At 37.9% G+C, this 26,313-nt stretch overlaps 2 protein-coding genes across 2 annotated transcripts; one reads left to right on the top strand and one right to left on the bottom strand.

Annotated features, from left to right (window-relative positions):
• Positions 1 to 1,044: 1,044 nt before the first annotated feature.
• On the bottom strand, positions 1,045 to 2,830 carry LOC143890319 (uncharacterized). The gene has a single exon (XM_077394955.1). It carries the CDS (start codon positions 2,534 to 2,536, stop codon positions 1,151 to 1,153), a length of 1,386 nt encoding a protein of 461 aa, XP_077251070.1. The 5' UTR covers positions 2,537 to 2,830; the 3' UTR covers positions 1,045 to 1,150.
• Positions 2,831 to 4,695: 1,865 nt separating this feature from the next.
• Positions 4,696 to 7,071, top strand: LOC143890321 (oil body-associated protein 2B-like). The gene is made up of 4 exons (XM_077394956.1): positions 4,696 to 5,019; positions 5,884 to 5,966; positions 6,114 to 6,228; positions 6,739 to 7,071. The coding sequence occupies exons 1-4, from the start codon at positions 4,737 to 4,739 to the stop codon at positions 6,993 to 6,995; spliced, it is 738 nt and encodes a 245-aa protein (XP_077251071.1). The 5' UTR covers positions 4,696 to 4,736; the 3' UTR covers positions 6,996 to 7,071.
• The last annotated feature ends 19,242 nt before the right edge of the window (positions 7,072 to 26,313 follow it).

Below are 26,313 nucleotides of genomic sequence, written 5' to 3'. Positions count from 1 at the left end.
CTAATCCTAAGCCGTAACTATGTACAACGTAAGTAAGACCTAGGAAACTCCGACGGACGGCCCAATTCGAAATGGATCATGATCGAAGTGGTTCCAAAAAGTATAGTGAAAAGGGAGAAATTATATGGTGGCCGCCCTTTATATGTAAAGGACGGAGAGAGAAAATATCCTCCTCCTTGATTTTTGATCAAGGTAAAAGTAAAAAAAAGGAGGCTAATGCTGGATCAAAAATCATGGGGAGAGTTTTTTTTTCTCTCTGCCCTTGTTAGTGGACGGTCGGCCACCATATAAAAACTCGTGAAAAGGATGCCACTGATAAAAGATCCAAATGGGTCATGACCAAGACATAGGTGTATCCGATCCGAGGTGGATCCCTCAACAACTCTAAATCAATCCATACTGACAAACGATGCATTATAACCCAAAAATAAGGACATTTTATGTGATAATTGTTAACTTTTGCTACCCAAAAGCCTGAATTAATTGGAGATGTTGGCTTTTATACTAAACTATATATTTAGAAAAATAAGGTACATTGTGGTTAAATAAAATCTTGTAATTCTAAATTTCCCTTTAACCATTAAATACCTTATAAATGTAAATTTCTTTATAGCTATTAAATCTATACTAATCTTCAAGGTAACTATCTGCATCCAAATGGAGCCATATGGAAAATGTAGGTAGCCATCTAAGGCTATCTAAGATTTTATAAAAGTAAAATACCATTTAGCTATTAAATATCTTACAAATGTAAATTTTAAATAGCTATTAAATACCACATATACATTCAAATGATTCCATGGAATATGTTTTCATGATTGCTCATCATGCTCTTATAAGAGAAATAATTTGCTACCTCATCACTACCAAATTTAGTGGAACAAAATATAAAACCAATTGTTAATGGTTTCTGCTAAATATAGCAACTCCTGCAAATCTTATCTAGTAAAATACATATATCTATGTAGATTTTTTCAGGTAAAAAAGGAAGATACCACTGCAGAAATGCAGAACCCAGAAGACCCCATAGAGGTAAAAAAAGAGATTCCCACAGAAAACCACCCTTTCCTCTGTCAAGTTTCCAACAGCAAGAACACCAAAATAATCACAGAGAGAAGAAATTTCAAACAAAAATTTAAGAGAAACCCACCTAAAAAAATCTCTGGTAAAGTCCCCAGACACCTAAAAAGCTCAACAAGTTGGCTAAATTGAAAAACTCAGATGGAGCTCCAGATATCTTCAATGGATGAATAACAGATCCAGTTTTGTAATTTCCGCAAATACCGACCCCAATATTCAAATCCTCAATGCCCTGTGACCCATTCAAACACAGTCCTAAATTCCCACTTAAATCCAAATTCCTTCCCAGCCTCTTAAAAAATCCAACACCAAAAGGAACAACACCAACCAACGTATTTCTACTCAAATTCAAATGAAATATGTGAGAAAGGTTACTCAAACCAACAGGAATTTCACCGCTCAGCATATTATTCTGCAGTGATAAGGTGCTGAGATTCAAAAGCTGAGCAAAACTCACTGGAATTACACCAGAATACCCTGAATTTGCAAGCCTCAGTTCTTGTAGTTTCACCAATCTCCCAAGATTAGAAGGCAATGGCATAAACATGGGATTGTCGTCCATGATAAAGTACTGAAGGTTCTGCAACTTTGTCATCCCATCTGGAAACTTCCCTTTTAACCTGTTGTTACTCAGAGCCATAAAAACCAAGAAACTGAGGTTCTCTAGGCTATCTGGAATGCCACCTGCCAGTGAATTAGAGCTCAAATCAAGCTTTTGTAGAAGACCCATTTGACCAATTGATTCAGGGATTGTGCCTGTTAGAGAATTATAGCTCAAATCAATGCCTACAAGGTTTCTGAGATTTCCTATCTGGTTTGGGATACTGCCTGTGAGAAAATTGTAGCTCAAGTCAAGATGTATCAGAGAGTTTATGCTGGACATTTCTTCTGGGATTTTCCCATGAAGGCTGTTTTGTGAGAGAGTGAGGATTTGTAGAGATTTTAGAGAGGATATTTGAGGTGGTACTAGTCCTACCAGTGCATGGTTTGACCTAAGGCTAAGCTGTTGTAGAGGACTAGTTTTGTGGTTGGTTGGTGAAGGTATGGAGATGGTGGTTTTGGTGTGTGTGAAGCAGTTGGAAAAGAACACTGATTGTAGGTAAGGGAGGTGGAATATTTGAGATGGGAATGTGGCTGTTTTCTTACATGTTGGGTTGGGTTTTGTACCAAAATCTAGCCTTGAGACATGGAGGAGATTGTCATTGCCTGGTTTGCATTCAAGTCCAGGCCATGAAGAGGTAGTCTTACATGGATTTGGGCTGGAAAGTCTCCACTTTCTATCAGAGGACATTGTGTCCATGATGAGGAACAATGTCTCTCTTTCCAAAAGGTCCATGTTCATGGACTGGAGATTTTGGAACTTGTGTTTTTCATGAGAAGACAACGAAGTAGAGGACAATGGGAGAATAAGTACGAGTGTTAGAGAGAGAAGGAAGGGAAGAAAGGGAGAGACCATTTGATTTTGGAGGGTTAGGAACTTGGAAGAGATGAGACCAAGGAAAGAGATGGTGGGGGATATGATTGGAGTAATGTGGGTTCTTTTCAAGCTTTTGGTATGGTGTTGGAGAATAGAGTGGGCTGGGATTTGAAGAGTGTCATAAGTGACAGAGACACAGAGATGCCCTGCTAGAGTTGTGGAGATGTGATTGAAATGATGGGTGGGTCATGAGTCTCATGGCATTGAGTGAGAGTTTGAAAACCATGTTGGGTCAAAAAAGATAGAAGAAGGGAGGAGAGTTAATGAGGTTTGGAAATAACAAGAAATTTTTGAAAGAATTAAAGAGCGATCACCTACCTAAATGCCTTGAATACCCTTATCAGAACCACCCCAGTCTCCTTATTATTTCCCTTTTTTGACAGGCAGGTGTGGGTTGGAACTTAGGGGGTCAAAAACTTAAAACTGATTTCAACTGTGCAAGTTACTGCACTTTTTCTATGTTTTGACAAGAAGTAATCCTATACCCATTGTACGGAAAATTCATGTATGTTTCTTGCTTACTTTACAGCAAAGTGTTTATAATCTTCACTTGCATTTATAGTTTAATAAAGTCATGAAGAAAACAAGCAATTAGGTGGCATAAGTTGTACGATCATTTGGTATAAGATTGATCATCAACTTAGTTTGTGAAAACATGAAAAAAAGGGAAATGATATCCCCCCGCCTTTAAACGGATAAAATCCCCTCTTTAACCGTTTCTGTGAGAATGGTTCATTGCTTGAGGGTAAATTCACCCCTTTAACGTTTTTCTTTTCCTTTGAAACTTAACGAATAACATTGAAGGGCGCGCCGGGGGGGTGGGATTTTAATCCATCAGAGGGTGGAAAATATCATTCCCCAAAAACCAACCTTTTTTTTGGTTTAAATATATTGTTTCTGTTTTGGGAAAACTGAGTCAGAGGTATCAGGTTAGGGTTGAGAGGTTTAGCAGCAGGTAGGGTTAAGGTTGACCCGAGGCTCGGGTTGAGTTCAATTAGGGTGGAGGGAATGCAACCTCGAGTTTGGGCTAGGGTTGGTCTCAACAGGGCACAGGTATTATGGATGGGATCGATATAGTACACTACCTTGAGATGACAATATGCTACATCTAGATTTCTTTTCAGAGGGGATGTTGAGCAATGGTGCTACACATATAGGAGATGCCGATTCCAAAAGCACAAATCAAATCCAAAAGTATATGAACATTGTCTATAGTAAACCAAGTCAGGCTCCAACATTTTTATTGTTGTTTTTATATGGGAAGTGATATAGTCGTCCCTTTTTCACTTGGGACAGCCCCCTCTAAGTGTGAAAGAGTAGTCATAAATACACTAGAAGGGGGCTATAACAAGTAAAAAAATGGGGAGAATATATCACTTTCCTTTTTTATATTTAAGGGATTTGCTAGGGACCATTGTAGAAGTCATTTCACAGACCAGCTGTTGCATGAGAGAACAGCCACACCTCAGATGAATTAAATGAATAAGACAAACTCTGAGCCAATGCGGCTGCTCTCTCGTGCAACAGCTGGTCCGCGAAATGCCTTATGCAATGGTCCCTAGCAAATCCCTACATTTAAACATTCTATCAAGATCCACAGTCATACGCTAATGGGTCGTAAACATCACCTTTCAGATTATAAACAGCTAAATATCGTTCGGAGGAATAATGCTAATACTCAGAGACACCTATTCACTATACACGATTGGGCTCACCCAGGTAACAACTAACAAGATCACGATCCGGATCCGGATCCGGATGGACCATCCACTGGACTCTACTCTAGAGAAGCCAAAAATCTAGTGGGTGAGCTTAATTAGCTGGCCGGCAAATGGACTGCTTTGAAAAACGGTCAAGATTCAAAGTCCCCTCCAGATGGTTCTAAAATCAAGAGAGAAATGGTGGGACCCACCAGATGTACATACGGAGATTATCACGTGAACGCCTTACTGGTGGGACCAATCAACAGTAGCTAACTATCTATCACCCACCTCTTTTTAAGTTAAGCCATTTGCCCCGTCGTGTTCGCCACGTCAAGACTCTTGCATGGGCAGCTCGCGCCACGTGTCGAGAAGAAACGCAAACGTGGAACTCTCTCCTCTCCTTAAATAAACACAAACAAGCACACTCACAAGTCACAAGTCACAAGTCACAAGGGAAGAGAAAAGCCGGCTAAAAAATGGCTTCGAGCGATGAGTTTCCCGGCCACATGCCCGGGGGTGGCTCCGGCTTGACTCCGGGCGAGCCGCTAAAGATGGAGTCGAAGGTGCTTGACAAAGGAGCTCAGATTCTACAATCTTTGAAACCGATGAAGCAGATTCATCAGCACGTGTGCACCTTCGCCATGTACAGCCACGACATGAATCGTCAGATCGAGACTCACCACTACATCACCCGAGTCAACCAGGACTTCTTACAGTGTGCAGTTTACGACTCGGACGACTCCAATGCCCGACTCATCGGTAATTTTTTTTTTCTTTGATATGTCCCTATTTGGATTGCAAGAAAAACATTTCCCACGGAAAAAAATTTCTTGGGAAACTTGTGTAATTTTTTTTCTTTGATGGTAAGGCCCCTGTTTGGATTGCAAGAAAAACATTTCCGATGGAAAAAAATTTCTTGGGAAATTTGTGTAATTTTTTTCTTTGATGGTAAGGCCCTGTTTGGATTGCAAGAAAAACATTTCCGACGGAAAAAAATTTCGTGGGAAATTTGTGTAATTTTTTTTCTTTGATAAGGCCCTGCTTGGATTGCGAGAAAAACATTTCCTAAGAAAATTTTTTCTTGGGGAATTTGTGCAATTTGTTTTCTTTGACAAGGCCCTGAATTTTTTCTTGGTGTAATTTTTTTTCTTCGACAAGTCCCTGTTTGGATTGAAAGAAAAACATTCTCAACGGAAAAAACATTTCTTGGGAATTTTTTTTCTTTCAAGGATTTAGTGGGAAATGGTATGTTTATGGTTAACTTAGATTGATATTAACACACATTGAAGGTCCCTATAAGTAAAAATTGAACAGGGTTGGTTCAAATTATTATTTGGGATAATTACATTTACACCCCCTCTAGTTTCTGACATATCCACTTCCACCCCTATAGTTTAAAACGTGACAAATACACCCCTGTAGTTTCAATTTGTTTAAGGTTTGCCCCCTCAGCTGAAGGTTCGTCCATAGATTGAAGGGTTAGGATGATCCAATGGAGTTGATTTTTTGGGCACACCTATGCCAGGACCCATCAAATGAACGCTTTGGATCATCCAAATAATGTGGGCCCAAATTTGCAATCCAATGGGTGAGATTTCTTGATGTGTCATGGTATTTGAGCAGGGGTGGAGTATATCGTGTCGGATAGGATATTTGAAGGTTTGCCCACTGAAGAACAGAAGCTATGGCATTCCCATGCTTATGAGGTGCATTAAGACTTCTCTTCACAACTCCCATATTAGCACTAGAGGGTGCTAATACCAATTGGGTCTCATTTATTTTATATTTAGGCAAATTTTCAACTATCATTTTCTAATTTTTTATGCATATTTTGTTGGGTTTTTGTAATACAGATCAAAGCTGGTCTGTGGGTGAACCCTAGGGTTCCAGAGATGTTAGAAAAGCCAGAGCTGAAAAATCTAGCCAAATCCTACGGCAAGTTTTGGTGCACGTGGCAGACAGATAGAGGTAGATCCTAAGATATAAAAACAAGTAGATTTCTTTAGGAGATTTTATTACATGGTGTAAGCCCCTATAGTTCCAGTATTTTTTTTCAAAAAACGTACTGTACGGCTTACACCATAAGATGATCCAAACCGTCCATTTTTTAGGCCACAATGTAAATAGGTTGTGCCTCAAAATTTGTTTCCATAGGATGATCCTAACCGTTCAATCCATAGAGGGTGTGCACATTATGGAAACTTCAGTAGATCGGAGGGTTAGGATCATCCTATGGAAATATTTTTCATGCACAACCTATTTACGCTGTGGCACAACAAATGGACGGTTTGGACCAGTGTATGGACTGGACCATACTGTACTTTTTAAAAAATATGGGTTCATACGGCCACCCATCATATAATTTCTCATGAAACAAGTAGATTTCTTTAGAAAGTCTATAGAAATATCAGTGCAGAAAGAAAGAATTCTAGAGTTGTAACCTTTTCTTCTAATTTTTTTTTACTGGTGTGTGTTAAGGTGATAGACTTCCTCTAGGTGCACCTGCTCTTATGGTGTCACCACAGGCTGTGAATTTAGGGATGGTGAAGCCAGAATTGCTAGAGAGAAGGAACGATAGATACAAGATCTCGAGCGAAGATCTGAAAAAATCAAGGGTCGAGATTGAAGAGCCAGATTGGATAAATCCAAATGCTGATTACTGGAAGCAGACTGGCAAAGGCTTTGCCATTGACATTGAGCCAACAGAAATGAGAACAAGGGCTCCCTTTCCTTGAGAATTAATGAAAGAGAAATGAAAGTAAGGGCTCCCTTCCCTTGAGAATTTTAATAAAAGAGGGTATGTTCAGTGTTTCTTTTGCATCTAGCCATGTATGTAAACGAAATTCTTGAACCCACTCTATCTGGAAAAATCCAATATATACTGGGGTGTGTCATCCTTGAGGAAAACAACCAAACACCAGGAAGGTGAGAAAGCCCTTCCCTTGTTTGAGATTTTTAATTCTATTTTCCATGTGTCCAAATTAGAACTGCAGAAGAGAGACAATAGCAAGTTTTACATGTCTTAAGTTTTACATCTATTAGGGTCCATATTTCCATCATGGAAGTGTTGAGGTCATTGAAATAAAGACCAATAATGGGAGTGTTGAGGTGAGAGAAATGGAGACACCCACCGGACTCTCTCCTAAGCAGCCAATTAAGGGTTCTATTAAAGGTCTTAGGCAATTCTATCAATCGACAGCTCTCTTCCTTGATATCAAATTTCAACACATGATGGGGATAAAACAACACATGTAGAGCTCCATTAGGAAAAAAAAACGTGTGGTCTTCCACACCAAAAACAACCTTATGGTTATTAATCCATAGAAAAGATTAGATTAGATCCGAGAAGATACTACGATATGGAAAAGTGAGCATGGTAAATGCAAAAACAGGATAGGTGAGGCAAGGCTAAGATTGCTTCCAATAAGCAAATAAGATCGGCCTCCAGCAGAGCTCAAAGGTATTCTTTTTTTCTCAATTGCAATGGTTGAGTAGGAAGTGGGGATATCTCAACGCTCACATTTATTATAGACCATACACAACCCTTATTACAACCAATACTCAACATTAATCACAGCCCATAACAGCTATCTCTTTTACTACTTCCAAAGTATACACGTTACATCTCCAACCCATGCCACTATATCATCTGCCCTCATTCTTAGGTGGAGGTCCACCTATCAATGTCCATGCTAAGTTACCAACTGACATAGTGCAAGATTGACACCTTTCATTCTATCAATGTACATGCTCATGCATGCGGTAAATCTATTCAATCAGAACAATTTGGGTCAAATAGAATCTATGTATCAAAAAAACATTTTCGCTACACATATATAATAAAATAGAGCGAAAGGGCCTATCCCGAAACCTAGGGGGTACCAACTAACAGCTGAGTCCTCTTCGAACCGTAAGAGATAGTTGCCTATCATACGGCTCACCAACTTCATTTGCCTCTTAGAGGGGCTCGCTCCGGGTAGGTTCGGATATTGTTGTTTTGATCGAATGAATTTACCACATGCATGAGCACGTGCATTGATGGGATGAAAGGTGTCAATGTTGCGCTATGTCAGTTGGTAATTTGGCATGGGGACATTGATAGGTGTAACACCTAAGGATGAGGACAGGTGATACAATGGCAGGGTGGGAGATGTAACATGTATGCGTTGGAAGCAGTGGAAGAGAGATAGCCATTATGGGTTGTGATTAATGTTGAGTAGGGGTTGTGATAAGGGTTGTGTATGGGCTGTAATAAATGTGAGCGTTGAGATTGTTCTATAAAAACATATCCCCTCCCCCTAGTAACCACTGCAATTGAGAAAAAGAGAATCCCTTTGAGCTCTGCCACTGTAGCCTAATCATGCTTGCTTATTGGAAGCAATCCTAGCCTTGCCTCACCCTAATCCCGTTATTGTATTCACCATGCTCACTTTTCCATTGTAGTATCTTCTCGGATCTAATCTTCTCTGTGGTTTAACACTAGTCCCAAGATCACTGCAAGTTCAACCCACTTTCCTCTCTCAGAAGAGAAAACGTCGAATAAAATTGATCTCGCATGAGCGGAAGTTGAATAAAATTCTCAATGAGTAGAGATTAAATTCTGCCATTCCTTCGATACGCACTTAAATCTATGGAGAGACTTCGCAGACAATCGAGAAAGAATCTCGATCAACACATCTTCACTGCAATGTTCAATATGAAGGTTAGGGAATTACAAGAAAGCAATGTAAGGCGAAACAACTTTCACTCTAGAACATATATGATCTCCTTACAAGACCAATTTTCACCTAAAGTGCTTAAATTGAACTTCTTAGAACAAGATTCAATTATACGAGAGTATGCATCAATTTTTTGGCAGGCAAGGAGTATGTATCACAGTAGAATTTTAATAGCATAGAACAAGTCTTATACATACCCTTTTAGAGTTAAACACGGGAGTCGGAGATCGTCGGCCATTCTGGAATCCGGTGCCTGTTCGGATAATTTCTTTAACTTTCTAAAGCAAAACAGTAAATCTTAGGCCAAAGGATTTTGATAAACATTCATGTTTAAAAGAGTCCTTTTTTTAACCGTTCTATTGTTTTTGGGATTATATTAACCTATACAAAGAACAAAAAATGCACAATTAAAAATGGGAAATGTTATCAGCACTACTATATTTTGATGAGGGCACTCCTCACTTTATTAAAAGTACGGTATGGCCCGCACCATAGGATGATCCAAACCGTCCATTAGATGGGCCACAGCCTAAATAGGTTGTGCCTCAAAAATCATTTCCATAGGTTGATCCTAACCCTCCGATCTGAATGTTAGAGGGTTGATCCTAACCCTCTATAGATTGGTTTTTCTTCGATTTAATTTTTTATATTTTTCCAACCAACTTTACACTATTGTTGCTAAAGCTAGGTTAATTTGAGGTATTTAGGGGATTAGTTATAATTAATCTCAATTAGCTCGATACCACCATACACGTGGTTCTATAGTTGGATGATCTGGATTGTCCATATCTTGAATCATGTCAGATCATAAAATTTAAAGCCCTGTTCACTTTGGATTTTGAGAATGGATTTAATTATTGTACTCAAAATAAAATGTGAAACTTTGGGTCTAATAATCGGTTTTGGCCTCAAAATCGATTCCAAAAATTCAAAAAGAACAGAAGCTAAGATTTTATGATATGATTCAACATATGGACAATCCAGATGATGTAATTTTATTTTGTGTCAATTAATCGATTCGTGGAAAACTTTAGGTGGCCAAATGTGGATTAACGGATTCATCATAAGGACTGATTGGAATAAGCTGCCCTACATCTCCGCTTAATTGTGGAATAACGGATAGATGGTAAGGACTGTCCATTGGGTGGGACCAATCACGGATGATTTAAAAAAAAAAAAAAAAGCGTAATCACTTAATCAATGGCGTTAAGTGGGTGATTAGAAATGAAAATTATCAAAGGTCCCTATTGAAAAAGCCCTAATCACCCTATCCATCGGTAGAACATCTAAAGCCCTGCTCGTTTTGGATTATAGATTACATGTATAAGATATTGAAAGTGAATATATAAGGTACACATCAAACAATTGTGAGGGAGATAGTGTCACTGAGGCTCTGTTCACTTCTTTTCCCTGGTGCTGTTTTTCCTGGAAAACAGCCTTTTTTTTCCCTGACAAGACCTTGACAAGACAGAATTTCTGTGTTCACTTCTTTTCCAGGGAAAACTATTATCAAATGTGGAATTTCTTATTTAAAGGCTAAAAATGACGTGGAAATTGACTTTTTCCCTGTTACTTGAGATTTGCTTTCCGATTAAATATATCGGAAAGAGGCTTTCCATAGAAAACGAAGCATTTTCCTCTTCATTCCTTTCCCTTAGGCTCTGTTCACTTGCCTTCTTGAGAAAGGAAAGGAGAAGAAAGTAAGCCAAATTTTCCCGTGATTGGACATGATTTGACATTTTCCGCCTTTCACTTGTTTTCTCGGGAAAGCATAATTACACAGGTGGAAAATATAAATAATGACGTGGAAAACGAATTTTCTTGCACTTTCCCTCTAAATTTTCTCACCAAAAGGGTGAGAAAATCACTTTCCTGAGAAAACCACTTTGCCTGCATACTTTCTTTTCCTTTCTCGGCCATGTGAACAACGGAATTTTCTCACAGTTTATTTTCCTTTATTTTCCAGTTTTCTACGTCAGATTCTTTTCCTTTCTTTTCTTTTCCTGCTGCTAGAAAACAAGTGAACAGAGCCTTATGCCATGTCACCTGGAAAGGAAAGGAAAATCCTTGCCACGGAAAAGAAGTGAACAGATCCTGAGGGAATGAACAATTGGTGGGAATTTAAAAATTCAAGGGATTTTCTCTAGTTTTCTTGGTTGGTCCAATCCCGATATGTATTTTCTTGTCCCTTAGACTATCAATTTGCCTATCAACGTATACAAAATTTCAATAAGACGAAGAGAGAAACACCCAGAAATTTTTGGGCGTAGTCAGGAAAAAAAAATCCAAAAATTCTTGGATTTGCTTACAAGATTTTGACGAAAGAGAGAAACACCCAGAAGTTATTTGGTTGCGTCAATTCGCCTATCAACGTATATATAAGTTACACATCAAAATCTTGCAAGGGAGAAAGTGTCACTCTGGGCAGGGGCGATGCCAGAAATTTTGCACAAGGGGGGCAAAAATTATAGTAATTTTTTATCTATCTTAAAATTAAGATAGAAAAAATTTCTATCTGAAATTTTGCAGAAGGGGGCAAAAATTATAGTAAATTTTGCACAAAAAAGGGAGATAAAAATGGTAAAATTAAAATTTTAAACTTATTTTCTATCTTAGGGATGATTGGAAGGGGGGGGGGGGGGGGGCATATTTTTTTTTAAAAAGGGGTAAGTATAAAAAAATATTAAAAAATAAAGGTATTTTTTTTTCCAAAAAATTAAGGGGGGCAATTGTCCCCCTTTCCTCTCATGTGGCATCGCCACTCCGGGACCATTCAGAAAAGAAGAAGAAGAAAGAAGAAAGTGTCGGTCAGGGAATGGAGCATTTGTGTGAATTTAAAAAATTGGATTTTCTTGAGTTTTCTTGGTTGGTCCTATACTCCTATCCCAAATCTGGATTTTCTTGTCCCTTAGATTATCATTTCGCTTAACTTAGTTACTAAGGTTACTAAGTTTTACCTTAGTAGCTTATCCCTTACATATATATATATGACCACACGTCTATTATGTTTTATGTTTCTAAATCCGGACTCTGACTACATTAAGTTACTTATACGCTCCGTTGGAAAAGAAAGGCACGCATTCTCCCTCCTTTACGTGGTCAGGTCATAAAGAACACCTTCATCGGATGATCCTGGGCCCTTCATCCATCAAGCTTCATTAATGATTCCAACAAGTATGACTTAGCATTCAGCTGGATCCAAAATACAAAAAGAAACCAAGAAAAAGAAAGTAATATAATTCGAACAAAAGTCATCCTTAATAGTAGTGTTCTTTACAAAAATAAAATGAGTGTTAATACCAGTTGCCAACAGTACAAATGGAATAGAAAAACCAAGAGGCTTGTGAACTTCCATTTTCTAGTTAGCAAAGGTGTCCTGCCATGAAATCTTTCCTGAAAATTAGCAAAGGTGTCCAGGCAAGGAGAGAATGGATATAGAAAGGACATGTGACCTATAAGAGCTCTAGAGGATGGGTTATGGTCTAAATTAAACTTCTCCCAACTTTGAGCTGTTTAGATGATAGGAAAGTATCAGACCTCGCATTTCAAGAAAAACAACATCTAGATCCGGATGAAAAGGTAAGAAATTGATCCATAATTGAGGTTCAAAATGTAGCTTTTGTAAATCTTGGATTCTAATACTGTGCTTCAATACCCTTTCACTGCTTCGGCAATCTTTGAGCGTCCATATTTTCATTTTGGAAGTGTTTAGATTAGCGAAATGTAGACACCCACTGGACTCTCCTAACAAGCCTGCATAGATCATGGCTTCAGGCAAATCTACCAATTGACAGTTCTCTTCCTTGGTATCAAATTTTAACACTTGATTGGGATGAACCAAAATATGTAGAGCTCCGTTCGAAAAAACAGTTGGCCTTTCATTCAAAAGATAACCTTTGAGTCTCAAGATCACTGTAGATGCAACCCACTTTCCTGTCTCAGAAGAGAAAATCTCTAGATCTATAGATGAGGCAAGCGGGCCGGTGTAACCCAAGAAGCTAACAACTTTGAAACGATCAGAGATGCTCGGATTATAGACCAATCCCAAACATAATCAATTCTATGCAACTTAGGGAGCGAAACCCATTTTTTAGTAGTTGGGTTACAAACAATATATTGAATAAAGCCTAGGATCTGATCTGAATCACGTCCCTTAAACCAACAAAGAAGCAACCCATTGCAGCAATTGGCAATTCTGATTTTCTCATGGCATGGCAAGAAACTTAGACGACTCGTATCCATATCAACTCCATTGGCAACCTTAGAATTAGACATAAAAGCATATCTTGAGTAAACAATTCTTTGGTAAAATAGACCCGACATCAGGGGCGGAGCTACATGTAGCATCAGGGGGCAACTGCCCCCGTTGAGTTGGGCCAAATCCTTAATAGGCCCAGCTCAATTGGGCCCAGCCCCCTTTAAAATTTGAAGGCCTGCCCCCCTTATGTATAAGCCTGTATAAACTTGCCCCCCTTATGCATAAATCCTGACTCTGCCACTGCCCGACATGAGTGGCGGTAGAATCTTCACTGAAACTCATATTCGTGCTGCAATGTTTAATGAAAAGATTGGGTAAGTACGAGAGATCAATGTAAGGAGGAAAACTTCATTCTATTGCATATATATTCTCCTTAATTACAAGACAAATCTGACCTAAAGAACTTATATTGACTTTGTGTGTGAAACTAAACTTCTTAAAACTTGATTCAAATATATGACAATATGTATCAATGTATCATGGTAGAACTCTAATAGCATAGGACAACTCTAATACATACTTTTTTAGAGTTAAAGTGAGAGTTGAGATTGGAGATCTTGGGCCATTCAGGAAAGACAATCAGTTACTGTTCTTTGATTGCCTTGGGGTTTTACATGTATATAGAGATTTGCATGCCGGTAGCCTTCTCAACTTCAACTTCCTTATCCTACTACAACACAACAACGAAAAACGAAAAACTTGGCTGCGGCTAAAATTTCATCAAAACTCCCTAAATAATCTCCTTACTCTCACCCACCTGTTGTACATTGAATAGAACTCCTAAATATTCTCTACAGAATAGGCTCAAAAGGAAGCCAAAATTAAATACTGAAAAATAGGAAAGATTTATCACTCCCTTTTGTATACAAAGAATAAAAATAACACAATTAATAAAAATAAAATGAGATATGATATAATACATGAAATTCCCAAACTACCCTAAACAGGGCATAAGGCAGGGAACGATCTCAACTTTATTTTTGGGTCCCACATTGTCTTATGAATGTGCAATCGTGACCAATGATCTCATGCCGAATGAACAACTCATCCTGAATAAGATAAATGACTACAAAAACCAATGGTCTGACTTTTCTCTGCTGAGCTCTATTCAAGATTCTGTACATAAGGGAGCTAGATTCATCCAATCGAGGTGGGGTCAAAGGCAATGTGGGACAGACTTGTGGGTGGTGGTCCGATCAATGGATCTGATCGCATTGTCGAGTTGCACATGGGTGTTAAGAATAAGCCTAACAGCCACTGTCCTTTTAGTATTTTTCTTTGAAAAATAACTAAACTTCATCGCCTAATATACCAAAAAAAGATTGGGGGCGCAGTATTTGAGCTCAAGCTCAGGAATTCTATCTGAGGTAGAGTTTTTATATAGGGCATCTCCCATGTTTGACTCATCCAAGCCATTCATTGCATAGAAGCTGACATAGATATATGTTGTTCCTAAGAAACCATCTCCATAGGATCCTCCTAACAGTTCGATCTGTAGAGGCACGAAATGGACCATTTTGTAGACGTCCATTTTAAACCTCCACAAATCAACGCTTACCATGATCCCTCTGAAGATGATTTCTTAGGTACGCCCTATCTATGTTAGGTCCTATAGAGTTAATATCTAACATAACCCAAACAACATAGGCAGCCACTCTATTTAAAAACTCTACCTCAGAAATTCTATTTGAGCTTGAGCTCGGAAACCATTTACTAAAAAATATTACCTTTTTTAGATGCTATTTGTTCCATTTTTATTCTATATGTTCCAACCAAATTTATATTATTGTTATAAAATAAATTGAGGAATTCTTAGGCTAGTAGCTGGACTTAATAGTACATTTAATGATCTGGTATGTCCTATGTTGAAATATGTCAGATAATAAATAACGCCTTTCTCCAACAGCTTAAGCTTTTGGAGAAGTTGGTAAGTTAACACGGTATCAGAGCCAAAGGTCTCGAGTTCAAACCTCCCGGATAGCAAAAATCCACATGCAATGGTCGGCAAAAAGTTGGACCGCATGTGCCACGTGTTTGCCAAGTGGGCCACACGTGCGGGGGAGTGTCCACATGTGCCACTTGTTTGCCAAGTGGGCTACACGTGCGGGGGAGTGTTAAAAGTATAAAAAATTAATGTACAAAAGATAAATAACGCCTTTCTCCAACAGCTTAAGCTTTTGGAGAAGTTGGTGAGTTAACACAAAATACACAGAGAAACCAAGAAAACGATGGAGAAGTTGGTAAGTTAACACAAAATACACAGAGAAACCAAGAAAACGGAAGTAATATAATCCGGAAAAAAGTCATCCTTAATAGTGCTCTTTACAAAAATAAAAGGAGTGTTAATACCAGTTTCCAATAACAAATGGAATAGAAAAACCAAGAGACATGTGAAATTCCTTCTTTTGGTAATCAAAGGTATCCCCCAAGGAGAGAAAGAACATGTTCCTTCTTCTAGTTAGCAAAGGTGTCTAGGCACGGAGAGAAAGGAAAGAGGAAGGACATGTAACCAAAAGGAGCTGTAAAGGATGCTTTAAGGTCCAAATTTAACTTCTCCAACTTTGAGCTGTTCAAATGATAAAAAAGTATCTCACCTCGCAATGCAAGAAAAACAACATCTAGATCCGGGTGAAAAGCTAAGAAAGTGAATATCTTCCAAAAGCTGGGTTGAAAAGTTTGCTTTAGTAAAGAACTGAATCTAATGCTATGCTTCAATTCCCATTCACTACTTCTGCAATCTCTGAGTGTCCATATTTTCATTTTTGTAGTGTTGAGGTTAGCGAAATGAAGACACCCACCGGACACTCCTAAGCAACCAATAACAGTTCTATTCACGCCTTCAGGCAATTCCATCACTTCTATCAATCGACAACCCTCTTCCTTGAAATCAAATTTCAACACATGATGGGGATACGACAACACATGTAGAGCTCCATTAGAGAAAACCGCTTGTCTTCCATACAACCAATAACGTTTGGTTCCCAAGAACACTGTAGATTCAACCCACTTTCCTGTCTCAGAAGAGAAAATCTCTAGTTCTAGAGACGTGGCATCCCGGCCAATGCTATCCATGAAGCAAACAACTTTGAATTGATCAGAAATGCGAGGATTTGTAGACCAATCCCATAACATAACCAATTCTATGGACCTTGGGAAGAGAAACCCATTTTCTAGTGGTTGGATTGCAGACAATATAGTGAATTTTTTTTGGGTTCTGGTGGCAATCACTTTCCATCATCCAACAAAGAAGCAACCCATTGCAACAATTGGCAATTCTTATGTTCTGATGGCATGGCAAGAAACTTAGAGGACTCGTATACGTATCACCTCCATTGGCACCCTTTAAATTAGACACAAAAGCATATGTTGAGGGCTCAAAGCTGTAGTAAAATAGACCTGACATGAGTGGAGGTAGAATTTTTCGGGATAAAGTGTCCCAAGTGATCAAATTGTGCCATTCCTTTGATACACACTTAAATCTATGGAGAGACTTCGGAGGCAATCGGGCAAGAATCTTGATCAGCAAATCTTCACTGAAACTCATCTTCATGCTGCAATATTGAATGAGAAGGTTGTGTGAGTACGAGAGATCAATGTGAGGAGTAAAACGACTTCACTCTAGAGCATATATAATCTCCTTACAAGGCCAATTTGTCTTGTGTGTGAAATTGAACTTCTTAAAACTTGATCCAATTATATGACAACTAGTGGGACCATTGGGAGCTATTTTAGATTGAAATCAAACTGTGAAAATTGAAAGTTGAATAAAGAACAAAATAGATGGGTGGAGCAATGATATGAGGGTTCACACCTGAGTGGGGTCATGTAAGAGAAAGATAAAGAACAAAACATATTTATACCATCTAAATAAGAAAAATATGATAATTTAAGGGAAATGTTATCCCCACTACAGTATTTTGATGAGGGCACTCCTCACTTTATTAAAAGTACGGTATGGCCCGCACCATAGGATGATCCAAACCGTCCATTAGATGGACCACAGCCTAAATAGGTTGTGCCCCAAAAAGCATTTCCATATGTTAATCCTAACCCTCCCATCTAAATGTTAGAGGGTTGATCCTATGGTGCGGGCCATACCGTACTTTTAATAAAGTGAGGAGTGCCCTAGGCAAAATACAGTAGTGTGGATAAGATTTCCCTAATTTAATTAGCAAGAACATGAAGGAAAAGAATACCTATTGAACTTGCAATCATTAATCTAGGGTGAACAAAGAATATAATGTATCCATGGTATAATCCCAACAATTTAATGGAAGCTTAAAATTGAAAAAATTAATAAATAACAGATGGGTGGAGCAAAGCTATGAAGCATAGCAATAAATTTTCATTTTAGTACTTCTTTAGGTCGCCACAATTTGATCATATGACACATAGTTGTAATGCCCACATAAACAAAACTAGAAGGGGAATACAATCATAAACCTGTAAAATTACATTAAAGAAGCAGGTCATTGATCCATGTTGAGTTTTTAACGGTTGCATTATTTCTCAATCCTCTACCGTGGCGTCAAATCAAACAGTTGGATTGACCAAATGGTTTGTGCTTAACCTAAACTCCTGAAGTATGAGTTTAATTTCATCCATTGGAAGGTAGATATAGAAGGAGAATAAATGTTAGGAACATTATATCAAATCTTATTAACCTCATGGAAAATTCATTAACTTTGCATCTCCAAAGAGTGTCAAATCAGACATATATAGTTCGAAACTTAGAATGATGTGCCAAGTCCTATTGCAAACTTAGGGTGTGTTTGGCGTACCGTTTGAAATAGCGTTTAAAACGCCGTTTTGCAAAACGGTGTTTTGGTTCAAAACTGCATTTTGCCAAACGGCATTTTCATGTTTGGTTCGTCAGATCAAAACGACATTTTAAACGGCAAACGGAGGTATTGTGTGTTTGGTTGCAAATGCCCCAAAACGGAGTTTTAGTGGTAAAATGACCAAAAAGAGCATTGTTTGGTTGGCCTCAATGTAACGCAACTACTCTCTCATTAGGTCCAATATTAAAAGGTCATTAGGATCTCATTCAAACACTATTAAAATTAAACATCATTGCCAAAAAAAATAAAAATGGCTATACCTTTGGGGTTCTTATCCTTCTTCTTCTTAACGGCCGGATTTGACGGATGAGTGGAGGCGCTGAGGAAGTGAGGCAGACGAGTGGGTTTGCAACTTTGCAAAGTAGATGAAGAAAGTAAGAAACTATGGTTACTTTTAATTCTTTTGTCTTTAAAAAATCAAAATTAAGAGATCATATAATGATATCAGCAGCCCTATTGTTTTGAATTAAATATTAACAATTTAACAAATTTGTGTCCTCAAGAATGATATTAATATCCCCACTTTTTTGGTATTTGACGTAACGCATAAAGTCGCACGCATATATGTAAAAATGGGTTTTGGTGAGGGCAAACACGTAAAAACCCATAGCCCAAAAATTCCGTTCAAAACGGCGTTTTGCAAACGGACCTCCCCCTCCTCCGTTTGCAAAACACCGTTTTGAGGGTTCAAAACGGTGTTTCAAACGGCGTTTCAAACGGCGTTTCAAACGGTGGCTTGGCACCCAAACACTCCCAAAAGGCCGTTTGGCCGCAAAACGGTGTTTCAAACTCCAAACGGTGTTTTAAACGGTACGCCAAACACGCACTTAGGCTCATTTGATTGAAAAAGGAATTGCAAACTTTGCATGAGAGTTTAAAATGTAATGGGCATTGTAGCAGTTTGTCCATCAACATAACAAACTTGCTATTGGGGCGGTGGGGCCTTGTCCATCAATATGAACGCTTCTAATCATCTTGCCATGAACATATCTTATTTTTAAGAAAAAAACAAATATTCAAAGTAGTTAAGATAAGAGATAAAAGAGAAAATCATCCAATAAGGATGAGGGTTATACTAACATTTTCCGCAAAAACTATGAAAGCAAGATGTAGTTGAGATGGTATGTAACCATTCAACGGCAATTTAAAAGTAAAAAAAAAAGAAAGAATCAGCTGCGATTAATAGTACACGTTTCCTTCCAAGGTCTGCCATACATTATGGAAGAGAGTTCTATTCAATTTAAATATTTTTAGTTGAACAATGAAATCCTACAGGGGTGCGAATTTATCATCCCCCTTAGAAAATTGGAAAATGAAAACGGGATTGAGGTTACCGTTGATTTTACCTTTCCAACATTAATTTATTGCTTTAATGGGGATTTGAGCTCCTTATTTTGTCTTTTAGTGGACGTGGCTCCTTCCTAGCAGTGCTTTAAGAATATTTAAATTTATTGTAATTAACTTCTAAACAATTTGTATATAAGGTTTAGGTAATTGATATTTCTACTCATGCTTCTCTATTTTGCATTTAGACTCCCTATCGCTTGAATTTTAAGGAAAAGACAAAGAAATGTAATGCAATGAAAATCTTGGAAAATTTTGTGGAAACATCATTTCCCCCAAACAATATACAATCTGATTTTAGGCGTATCCTCTGATTTTAGACGTATCCAAACAGGATTTTAATCATCTAGAAATGATCTCTTCAGCAAAAGATAGGGCTAGTAAAATCAACGGTTGTAATCACTATACCCATGTGATATGTGTTATAGTGGGCCATCTTGTTTATAAAAGCTAATTTCCCCAGCTCTACTAATTTAAGAGGGTATTTCTGTAGTTTTCATAACAATCGTGTTTCTTTACTGGTTTACCATACGGGTAATTTAGAAGCTTAAATTTTTGAGGAATGACAGATGCAAGGGCCCTCGTTATGTAAGGGCAGGAGAAGGGCCTTTGAATATATCCACGTCATTTTAAAAGTCGGTTGAGAAACTGAATTCGGTTGCACATAATGATGTGGATATATTCAAGGGCCCTTCTCTGGCCCTTGCATAAAGAAGGCCTTGCGTATATCATTCCTCTAAATTTTTAAGAAGAAATCCTTTACTACTAAAAGGGAAAGTTCCTGGAAAATCTTCTGCGTCTTTCCTGCTATTTCCTTATGCGTCCCGCCTTAATTTCCATAAAACTCTCAAGTATGTCCTTTTTCACTACTTTTTCGTCATTTCCGCTTCTCATATGCCCTTCAACAAGAGTTAAAAAAAACGCCAGCTGTCTCCTTTTTTGCCTTTTTTTGTTCGTAATTGTCATAATTTTTCAATTTTATTTGTAGTTTTGGCCGTAATTGTCATATTTTAGTACCCTCGTTCGGTATTTTTTTCGTATTTTTTCTGCTTTGCTTCCATTTTTCCCGTAATTTTTCATTTAAAACTGATTATTATTTATTACTATTATGTATTGCTAGCCACCTTTGCACAAACCGTACTTCCAACAAAGGATGGGCGAACAAGCAGAAAAGTACGCTCGGCGAAGGTGGCTAGCAAATCCCTATAAAAAAAAATCTTAAAAACATACGTCAAAAAACCGGTTGACCCACGGGCAGGGTGCGAGTCCAAGCCCAATGACCCGTAAAATTTCTCGGGTCACTTTAACCCGGCCAGCTTGACCCGTTTCCCCATGATTTAGAGGGAAATGATGTGATTATGAGAGTTTTTATAGTGTAAGTCCTTAGAGTGAGTATTGTTCTTCAAAAAGCACTGTATGGCTTACATCTTAGGATGGTCCAAACCGTCCATTTGATGGGCCACAATGTAAGTAGGTTGTGTGCCAAAATTCATTTCCATAGGATAATTATAACCCTCCAATCAATAAATGTTTCCTAAATATGCCGTTCCTCTATAGACTGCATGCTAGGATCATCGCATGGAAATGTGTTTTTTGGGAACATCCTATTTACGATGTGGCCCATCAATTGGACGGTTTGGATCATCCTATGGTGTAAGTTATACAGTACTTTTTTTTAATAGGGAGTGTAAGAAATATGTTTTTGGTTTGCAAGCTTTGTCACAAAATTCTTGTTACAATATATATGGTGTAAGCCCATGTAGTGAACTATTTTTTAATAAGCCGGTAGGGGTCCCCACAAAACCCCAACTTACCTATCAAAAATTGGAGTGAATATTTTACCGCCTACACCATAGGATGATCCAAACCGTCCATTTGATCATTCCAAAATGGTGATCGCATCCCTACAATCTATAGATGAATGACATAATTTGGAAACCCCGCAACTGTGCTGGGATCATCCTATGGAAATGATTTTTGGCATACAACCTATGGTGTAAGTCCGTACAATCAAGTATTTTTCAAAAGAATTGTACGCCTTGTATCATAGGATGATCCAACCGTCCATTTAATGGGCCACAGTATAAATTGATTGTTCCCAAAAAATAATTACATATGATAATTCCATGCCCTTCTTTTAGAAAAACTTCCTACTGTATCCTATTAGCTTGGGGCATTTAAGTCATTTTGATGCTAGAAGTTTCTTGGAATGAGAAATGATTTGAGGGTACAATCGTCAATTGCATAGGAAAAGTACCGACGTATGGTACCTGTCTATGACAATTACGGAAAAAAAAACTACCAAAAAGAGGTATTGACATATGACAATGATGAAAAAACTACGTTATATGACAATGACGGATAACATTTCCCTTTGTTAATTGTTAGTCCCTGCTTGTTTTGGATTTTGAGAACCGATTGTTAGTTAAAAACTGATTATTGGTGACTCACTATTGGTTCCCAAAATCCAAAACAACCCGGCTTGAGTTGAGGTGGTCAACAATTGGTACCATATCAAATTGGGTCAACCCGACCCAACCCAGCCCGAATTGGAAATCGGGTTGGGTCGGGTTGAGGAAATTGCAAATCGGGTTGGGTCGGGTTGAACCCAGCCAGGTTGGGTGAGGTTGGGTTGGAAAAATGGGTTCCTTGGGTTGGCCTCAACCCGACCCGAGTTACACCCCTAACGATGACGAAAAAACTACTTTTCCTTATTCACTATGTGAGGGTCAAATTACGGAAAGTTTGATATTACGAATGCAGAACACCTGTAAAAATATTGACGAATTTCGGGCACCTTAAGAGGAACAACAATTATGGAAACCTCTATAGATTGGAGGGCTAGGATCAGCCTATGGAAATGATTTTACGGGCACAACCTATTTATGTTGTGTTCCATCACATGGACGGTTCGGATCAACCTATGATGTGGTCTGTACAATTCTTTGTCGGCCCGTGCATCGCACGGGGCCCTTGCCTTTAATGCTGCAATGTCCCTGCCATTTCACTAAGTCGGATTTGTCTAGGGTACTTTCGTCATTTCACTGCTGCAATGTCCCTGCCATTTGCCATGTTATTTGTGGGAATTCTTATTTCTGTATATTTTTTTATTTCTCAGTCGGAAATCCTGATCAGGTGCCTATGGTTTTCAAAAGAAAATCTGTATAGACTGTATAATATCTATTCTAAATTAATTTACATTTTATTTTTATCAATTTTAGTAGGTAAAATTGTTACTAAGAGCTCAGTCTCTCCGATGGATCAAAAGCTTCGGGAAGAGTTGTGCGTGTTCTCCTGATGTTTTGAAATAGGGTTTGGAGATTTTTATCATGTTTTTTGTTCTTTGATTCTTAGAAACCGCTAGATAGCGAGATCTTGTTCGGTGGTGGAAGCTGGCAATTGGAGAATTGCATGTTGATAGGTTGCTGGAATGATAGAATTAGGTTCTGCTGGAACTATCATTATGATTTGATTTTTTATAGATTTGAAACTTGATGCAGATTTGCTTAGGTTTGTGATATGTATATGATACGTTTACAGTCTTATCTCTCTGCCTCTCAAACACTCTCTCCTCCTTGTAAAAAAATATCCCCTTTCTTTCAAAAAGAATGCTGAATTGAAGGGAGCCTCTGGAAAAACTCAGTTTCAGGCAAACATTCGATCCATGCCACCCCACAACATTTATTTCTTCCTCCAATAAATCAGAGAAGTTTTTTTGTTCTTTCAAAGAAATTTTTTCCTTGTTTCTTCTACTAATTGATCATTTTGTCATTTCTTTGATTATTCTAATATAAAATTTCTTCTGAAATTAACAATAATTACGTAGTAATATTGAACAATATTTGAACAATATTTTTTAAAAGTTATACTAATTCATTAATAAATATTGAAATAAACAATTTGTAAAATACCTTACTGGTGCACGTGCATATTTTACTAGTAGGATAAAAGCCAAAGCCAACATCATACATCTCTTTCTTTCTTTTTTAGAAAAGAAACGCCCATGACCAAGGAGGCCATAAGGCCTTGGCGTAATAAAGCACTCAATGATTAACATCTAGAAAGATCTTATTATGAGAATAAAAATAACTAATTAAAGACTATCCTAATCTAAATTTGTATCCTAATCTATCCTAACTACTAAATATATCAGATATGGTAAGATCGGTCACCGATCTTACCTTTAAAATAGCATATTAATTTATTCCACCACAAGTGGGTCCCGTTTAGGCACGTAACAAGTCATAGAGCCTTGGATTATAAGAACAAATTACCAAAACCTAAAAATATCGTGGCCAATAAAGCCAACTTTTCGAGATTTACATCATTCTAATAAGACCCTTATTTGTTGTGAAATCAAGAAGAGTTTACAGAAGGCATATTTGCAAAAGTAGAATCAGGAAAAACGAAATCGTACCTTATTGCTATTTGGTGAATGCCACAGGATTTGCCCTCTGGGCTTATTGCCATCATATAATTTCTCTAGATAATAATGTGTATCATGGTAAAACTCTAATAGCATAGGAGAACTCTAATACATACCCTTTTACAGTTACACGCTGGAGCTGAGATTGAAGATCTTGGGCCATTCTGGAATGACAGTTCGTAGCTGAAATTCAATTCTTCCTGAGCCTTAGGCGCAACAATTACTCTTTTGGGCTGGAATTAGAACAGAAGGAATAAGGAGGAGATTATATGGAGTTTTTTCTTATGATGAAAATAGAACCAGCAGGGTTACTATTCGCTGATTGCCTTGAGGCTTATATATATATATATATATATATATATATATATATATATATATATATATATATATATATATTGGTGAGCTAGCTTGCCCAATCACATGGGTCCCACATTTTGGGGAGTGATCCAAACCATTCATTTGCAAGGCCTTATCATAGATAGGGTGTGTAGCAAAAATCAACTCCATAGGATCATCCTAACCCCTCCATTTGTGGAGGACAAAAATGGACAGACACAACACCCCCCATCTATGTAAGGGACTTTCAAATGAATGGTTTGGATCATCCTAACAAAGTGGGCCCCCATGTGATTGGGCAAGCTAGCTCACCCAACAGTTTCCTCATATATATATATATACAGAGAGAGAGAGAGAGAGAGAGAGAGAGACTGACTGGCTAAAATTTATTCAAAACTCCCTAAATAATCTCCATAAACTCGGCCTCCTGTTGGACACTAAATAGAACTCCTAGCACTACTGTATTTTGATGAGGGCACTCCTCACTTTATTAAAAGTATGGTATGGCCCGCACCATAGGATGATCCAAACAGTCCATTAGATGGGCCACAACCTAATAAGGTTGTGCCCCAAAAATCATTTCCATAGGTTCATCCTAACCCTCCGATCTGTATGTTACTTTTAATAGTGAGGAGTGCCCTCATCAAAATACAGTAGTGCTGATAACATTTCCCATTTCATAAATACATCACTTCCTTTTGTATAATATACAAAGAACAAACAAAACAATTAATAAAAATAAATAAAATGGGTTATTATATAACAACTGAAATCCCCAAACTACCCTGAACAAGGCCTAAGCATGAGCCGATCTCAACTCTAATTTTTGGGCCCCGCATTGTGATAGCTATGTGCAATTGAGACCATTGATCTCATGCCGAATGATCATCTCATCCTCAATAAGATAAATTGCATGATCTGGAATGTCCATATGTTGAATCATGACAGATCATAATATCTTATGTCCTGTTCTTTTTGAATTTTTTGAACTCGATTTTGAGACCAAAACCGATAATTAGACCCAACTTTTCATTTATTTTGAGTCCACTAATCAGTCGGGTGATTAAGGTTTTTTCAATATGGATCCTTGATCATTTTCATTTCTAATCACCCATTTAACACCATTGATTAGGTGATTAGTTTTTTTTTTTCAATCATCCGTGATAGGTCCCAACTCCCAAGTGGATAGTCATCATCCATCCGTAAATCCACAATTAAGCGAAGATGTAGGGCAGATGAAAGTGCTTTGCTTATTCCAATCTGTCCTTATCATCCATCCATTAATCCACATTGGGCTACTTAAGTTCATATTGTATACATTATATATTGAGGAAAACATTGTTGCGCTTAAGCGCACCATTTTTTTGGTGCGCTTTAGTGGTTATAACGCCTCCCATTGGTTCCTGTATGTGGGACCCAAACATTTAAACGAATGGGAGGAGTCATAACCACTTAAGCGCACCAAAAGATGGTGCGCTTAAGCGCAACAACGTTTTCCTCAATATATAATGGTGCGCATCAAAATCTTGTGAGGGAGGAAAGTGTTTTTTCAATAGTTCCAACTTAGAACTTTAGAAGAGAGACAATACCAACTTTTACATGTTTTATGCTTAGATGTGTAAGCAAGCTTTGAAAAGGTTCAAAATATTAGTAAGTTCTTTTTTGAATGGCTTAATATTAGTAAGTTTTACCTTAGAATGTTTCTTTCTGGTAATGCATCAATTTAGGAGCCTTCCAATTAAAATCTGACCACACGTAGATTATGTTTTATAATTCCAGATCCACATTTCGTCTACATTAAGTTACTTTTATGCTCCATTGAAAAAGACACTAATTCTCAGAACACTACCCGCAAGGTCACTCAAATGCCATAAAGAAAACCTTGATAAGATGATCCCAGGTCACCAAGTATGCCTAGCATTCAACTGGATCCAAAATACACAGAGAAACCAAGAAAGAAGTAATATAATCCGAAAAAGTCATCCTAAATAGTTCTCTTTACAAAAATAAAAGGAGTGTTAATGCCAGTTCCCAATAACAAATGGAACAGAAAAACCAAGAGGCATGTGAAATTCCTTCTTTTGGTAATCAAAGGTATCCCCCAAGGAGAGAAAGGACATGTTCCTTCTT

This window comes from Tasmannia lanceolata, unplaced genomic scaffold (assembly GCF_043159265.1).
Source record: "Tasmannia lanceolata isolate RefF3 unplaced genomic scaffold, GAP_Taslan_0.1 ptg000013l, whole genome shotgun sequence".
Taxonomy (NCBI): domain Eukaryota; kingdom Viridiplantae; phylum Streptophyta; class Magnoliopsida; order Canellales; family Winteraceae; genus Tasmannia; species Tasmannia lanceolata.
The sequence above is the reverse complement of the archived record's forward strand: the minus strand, read 5'-3'. Positions and strand labels throughout refer to the sequence as shown.

Coding starts and splice junctions, on each gene's coding strand:
- LOC143890319 (XM_077394955.1), bottom strand. CDS start 2,536: ATGGTCTCTCCCTTTCTTCCCTTCCTTCTCTCTCTAACACTCGTACTT.
- LOC143890321 (XM_077394956.1), top strand. CDS start 4,737: ATGGCTTCGAGCGATGAGTTTCCCGGCCACATGCCCGGGGGTGGCTCC. Junction 5,020..5,883: donor CTCCAATGCCCGACTCATCG/GTAATTTTTTTT, acceptor GTATTTGAGCAG/GGGTGGAGTATATCGTGTCG. Junction 6,229..6,738: donor CACGTGGCAGACAGATAGAG/GTAGATCCTAAG, acceptor GTGTGTGTTAAG/GTGATAGACTTCCTCTAGGT.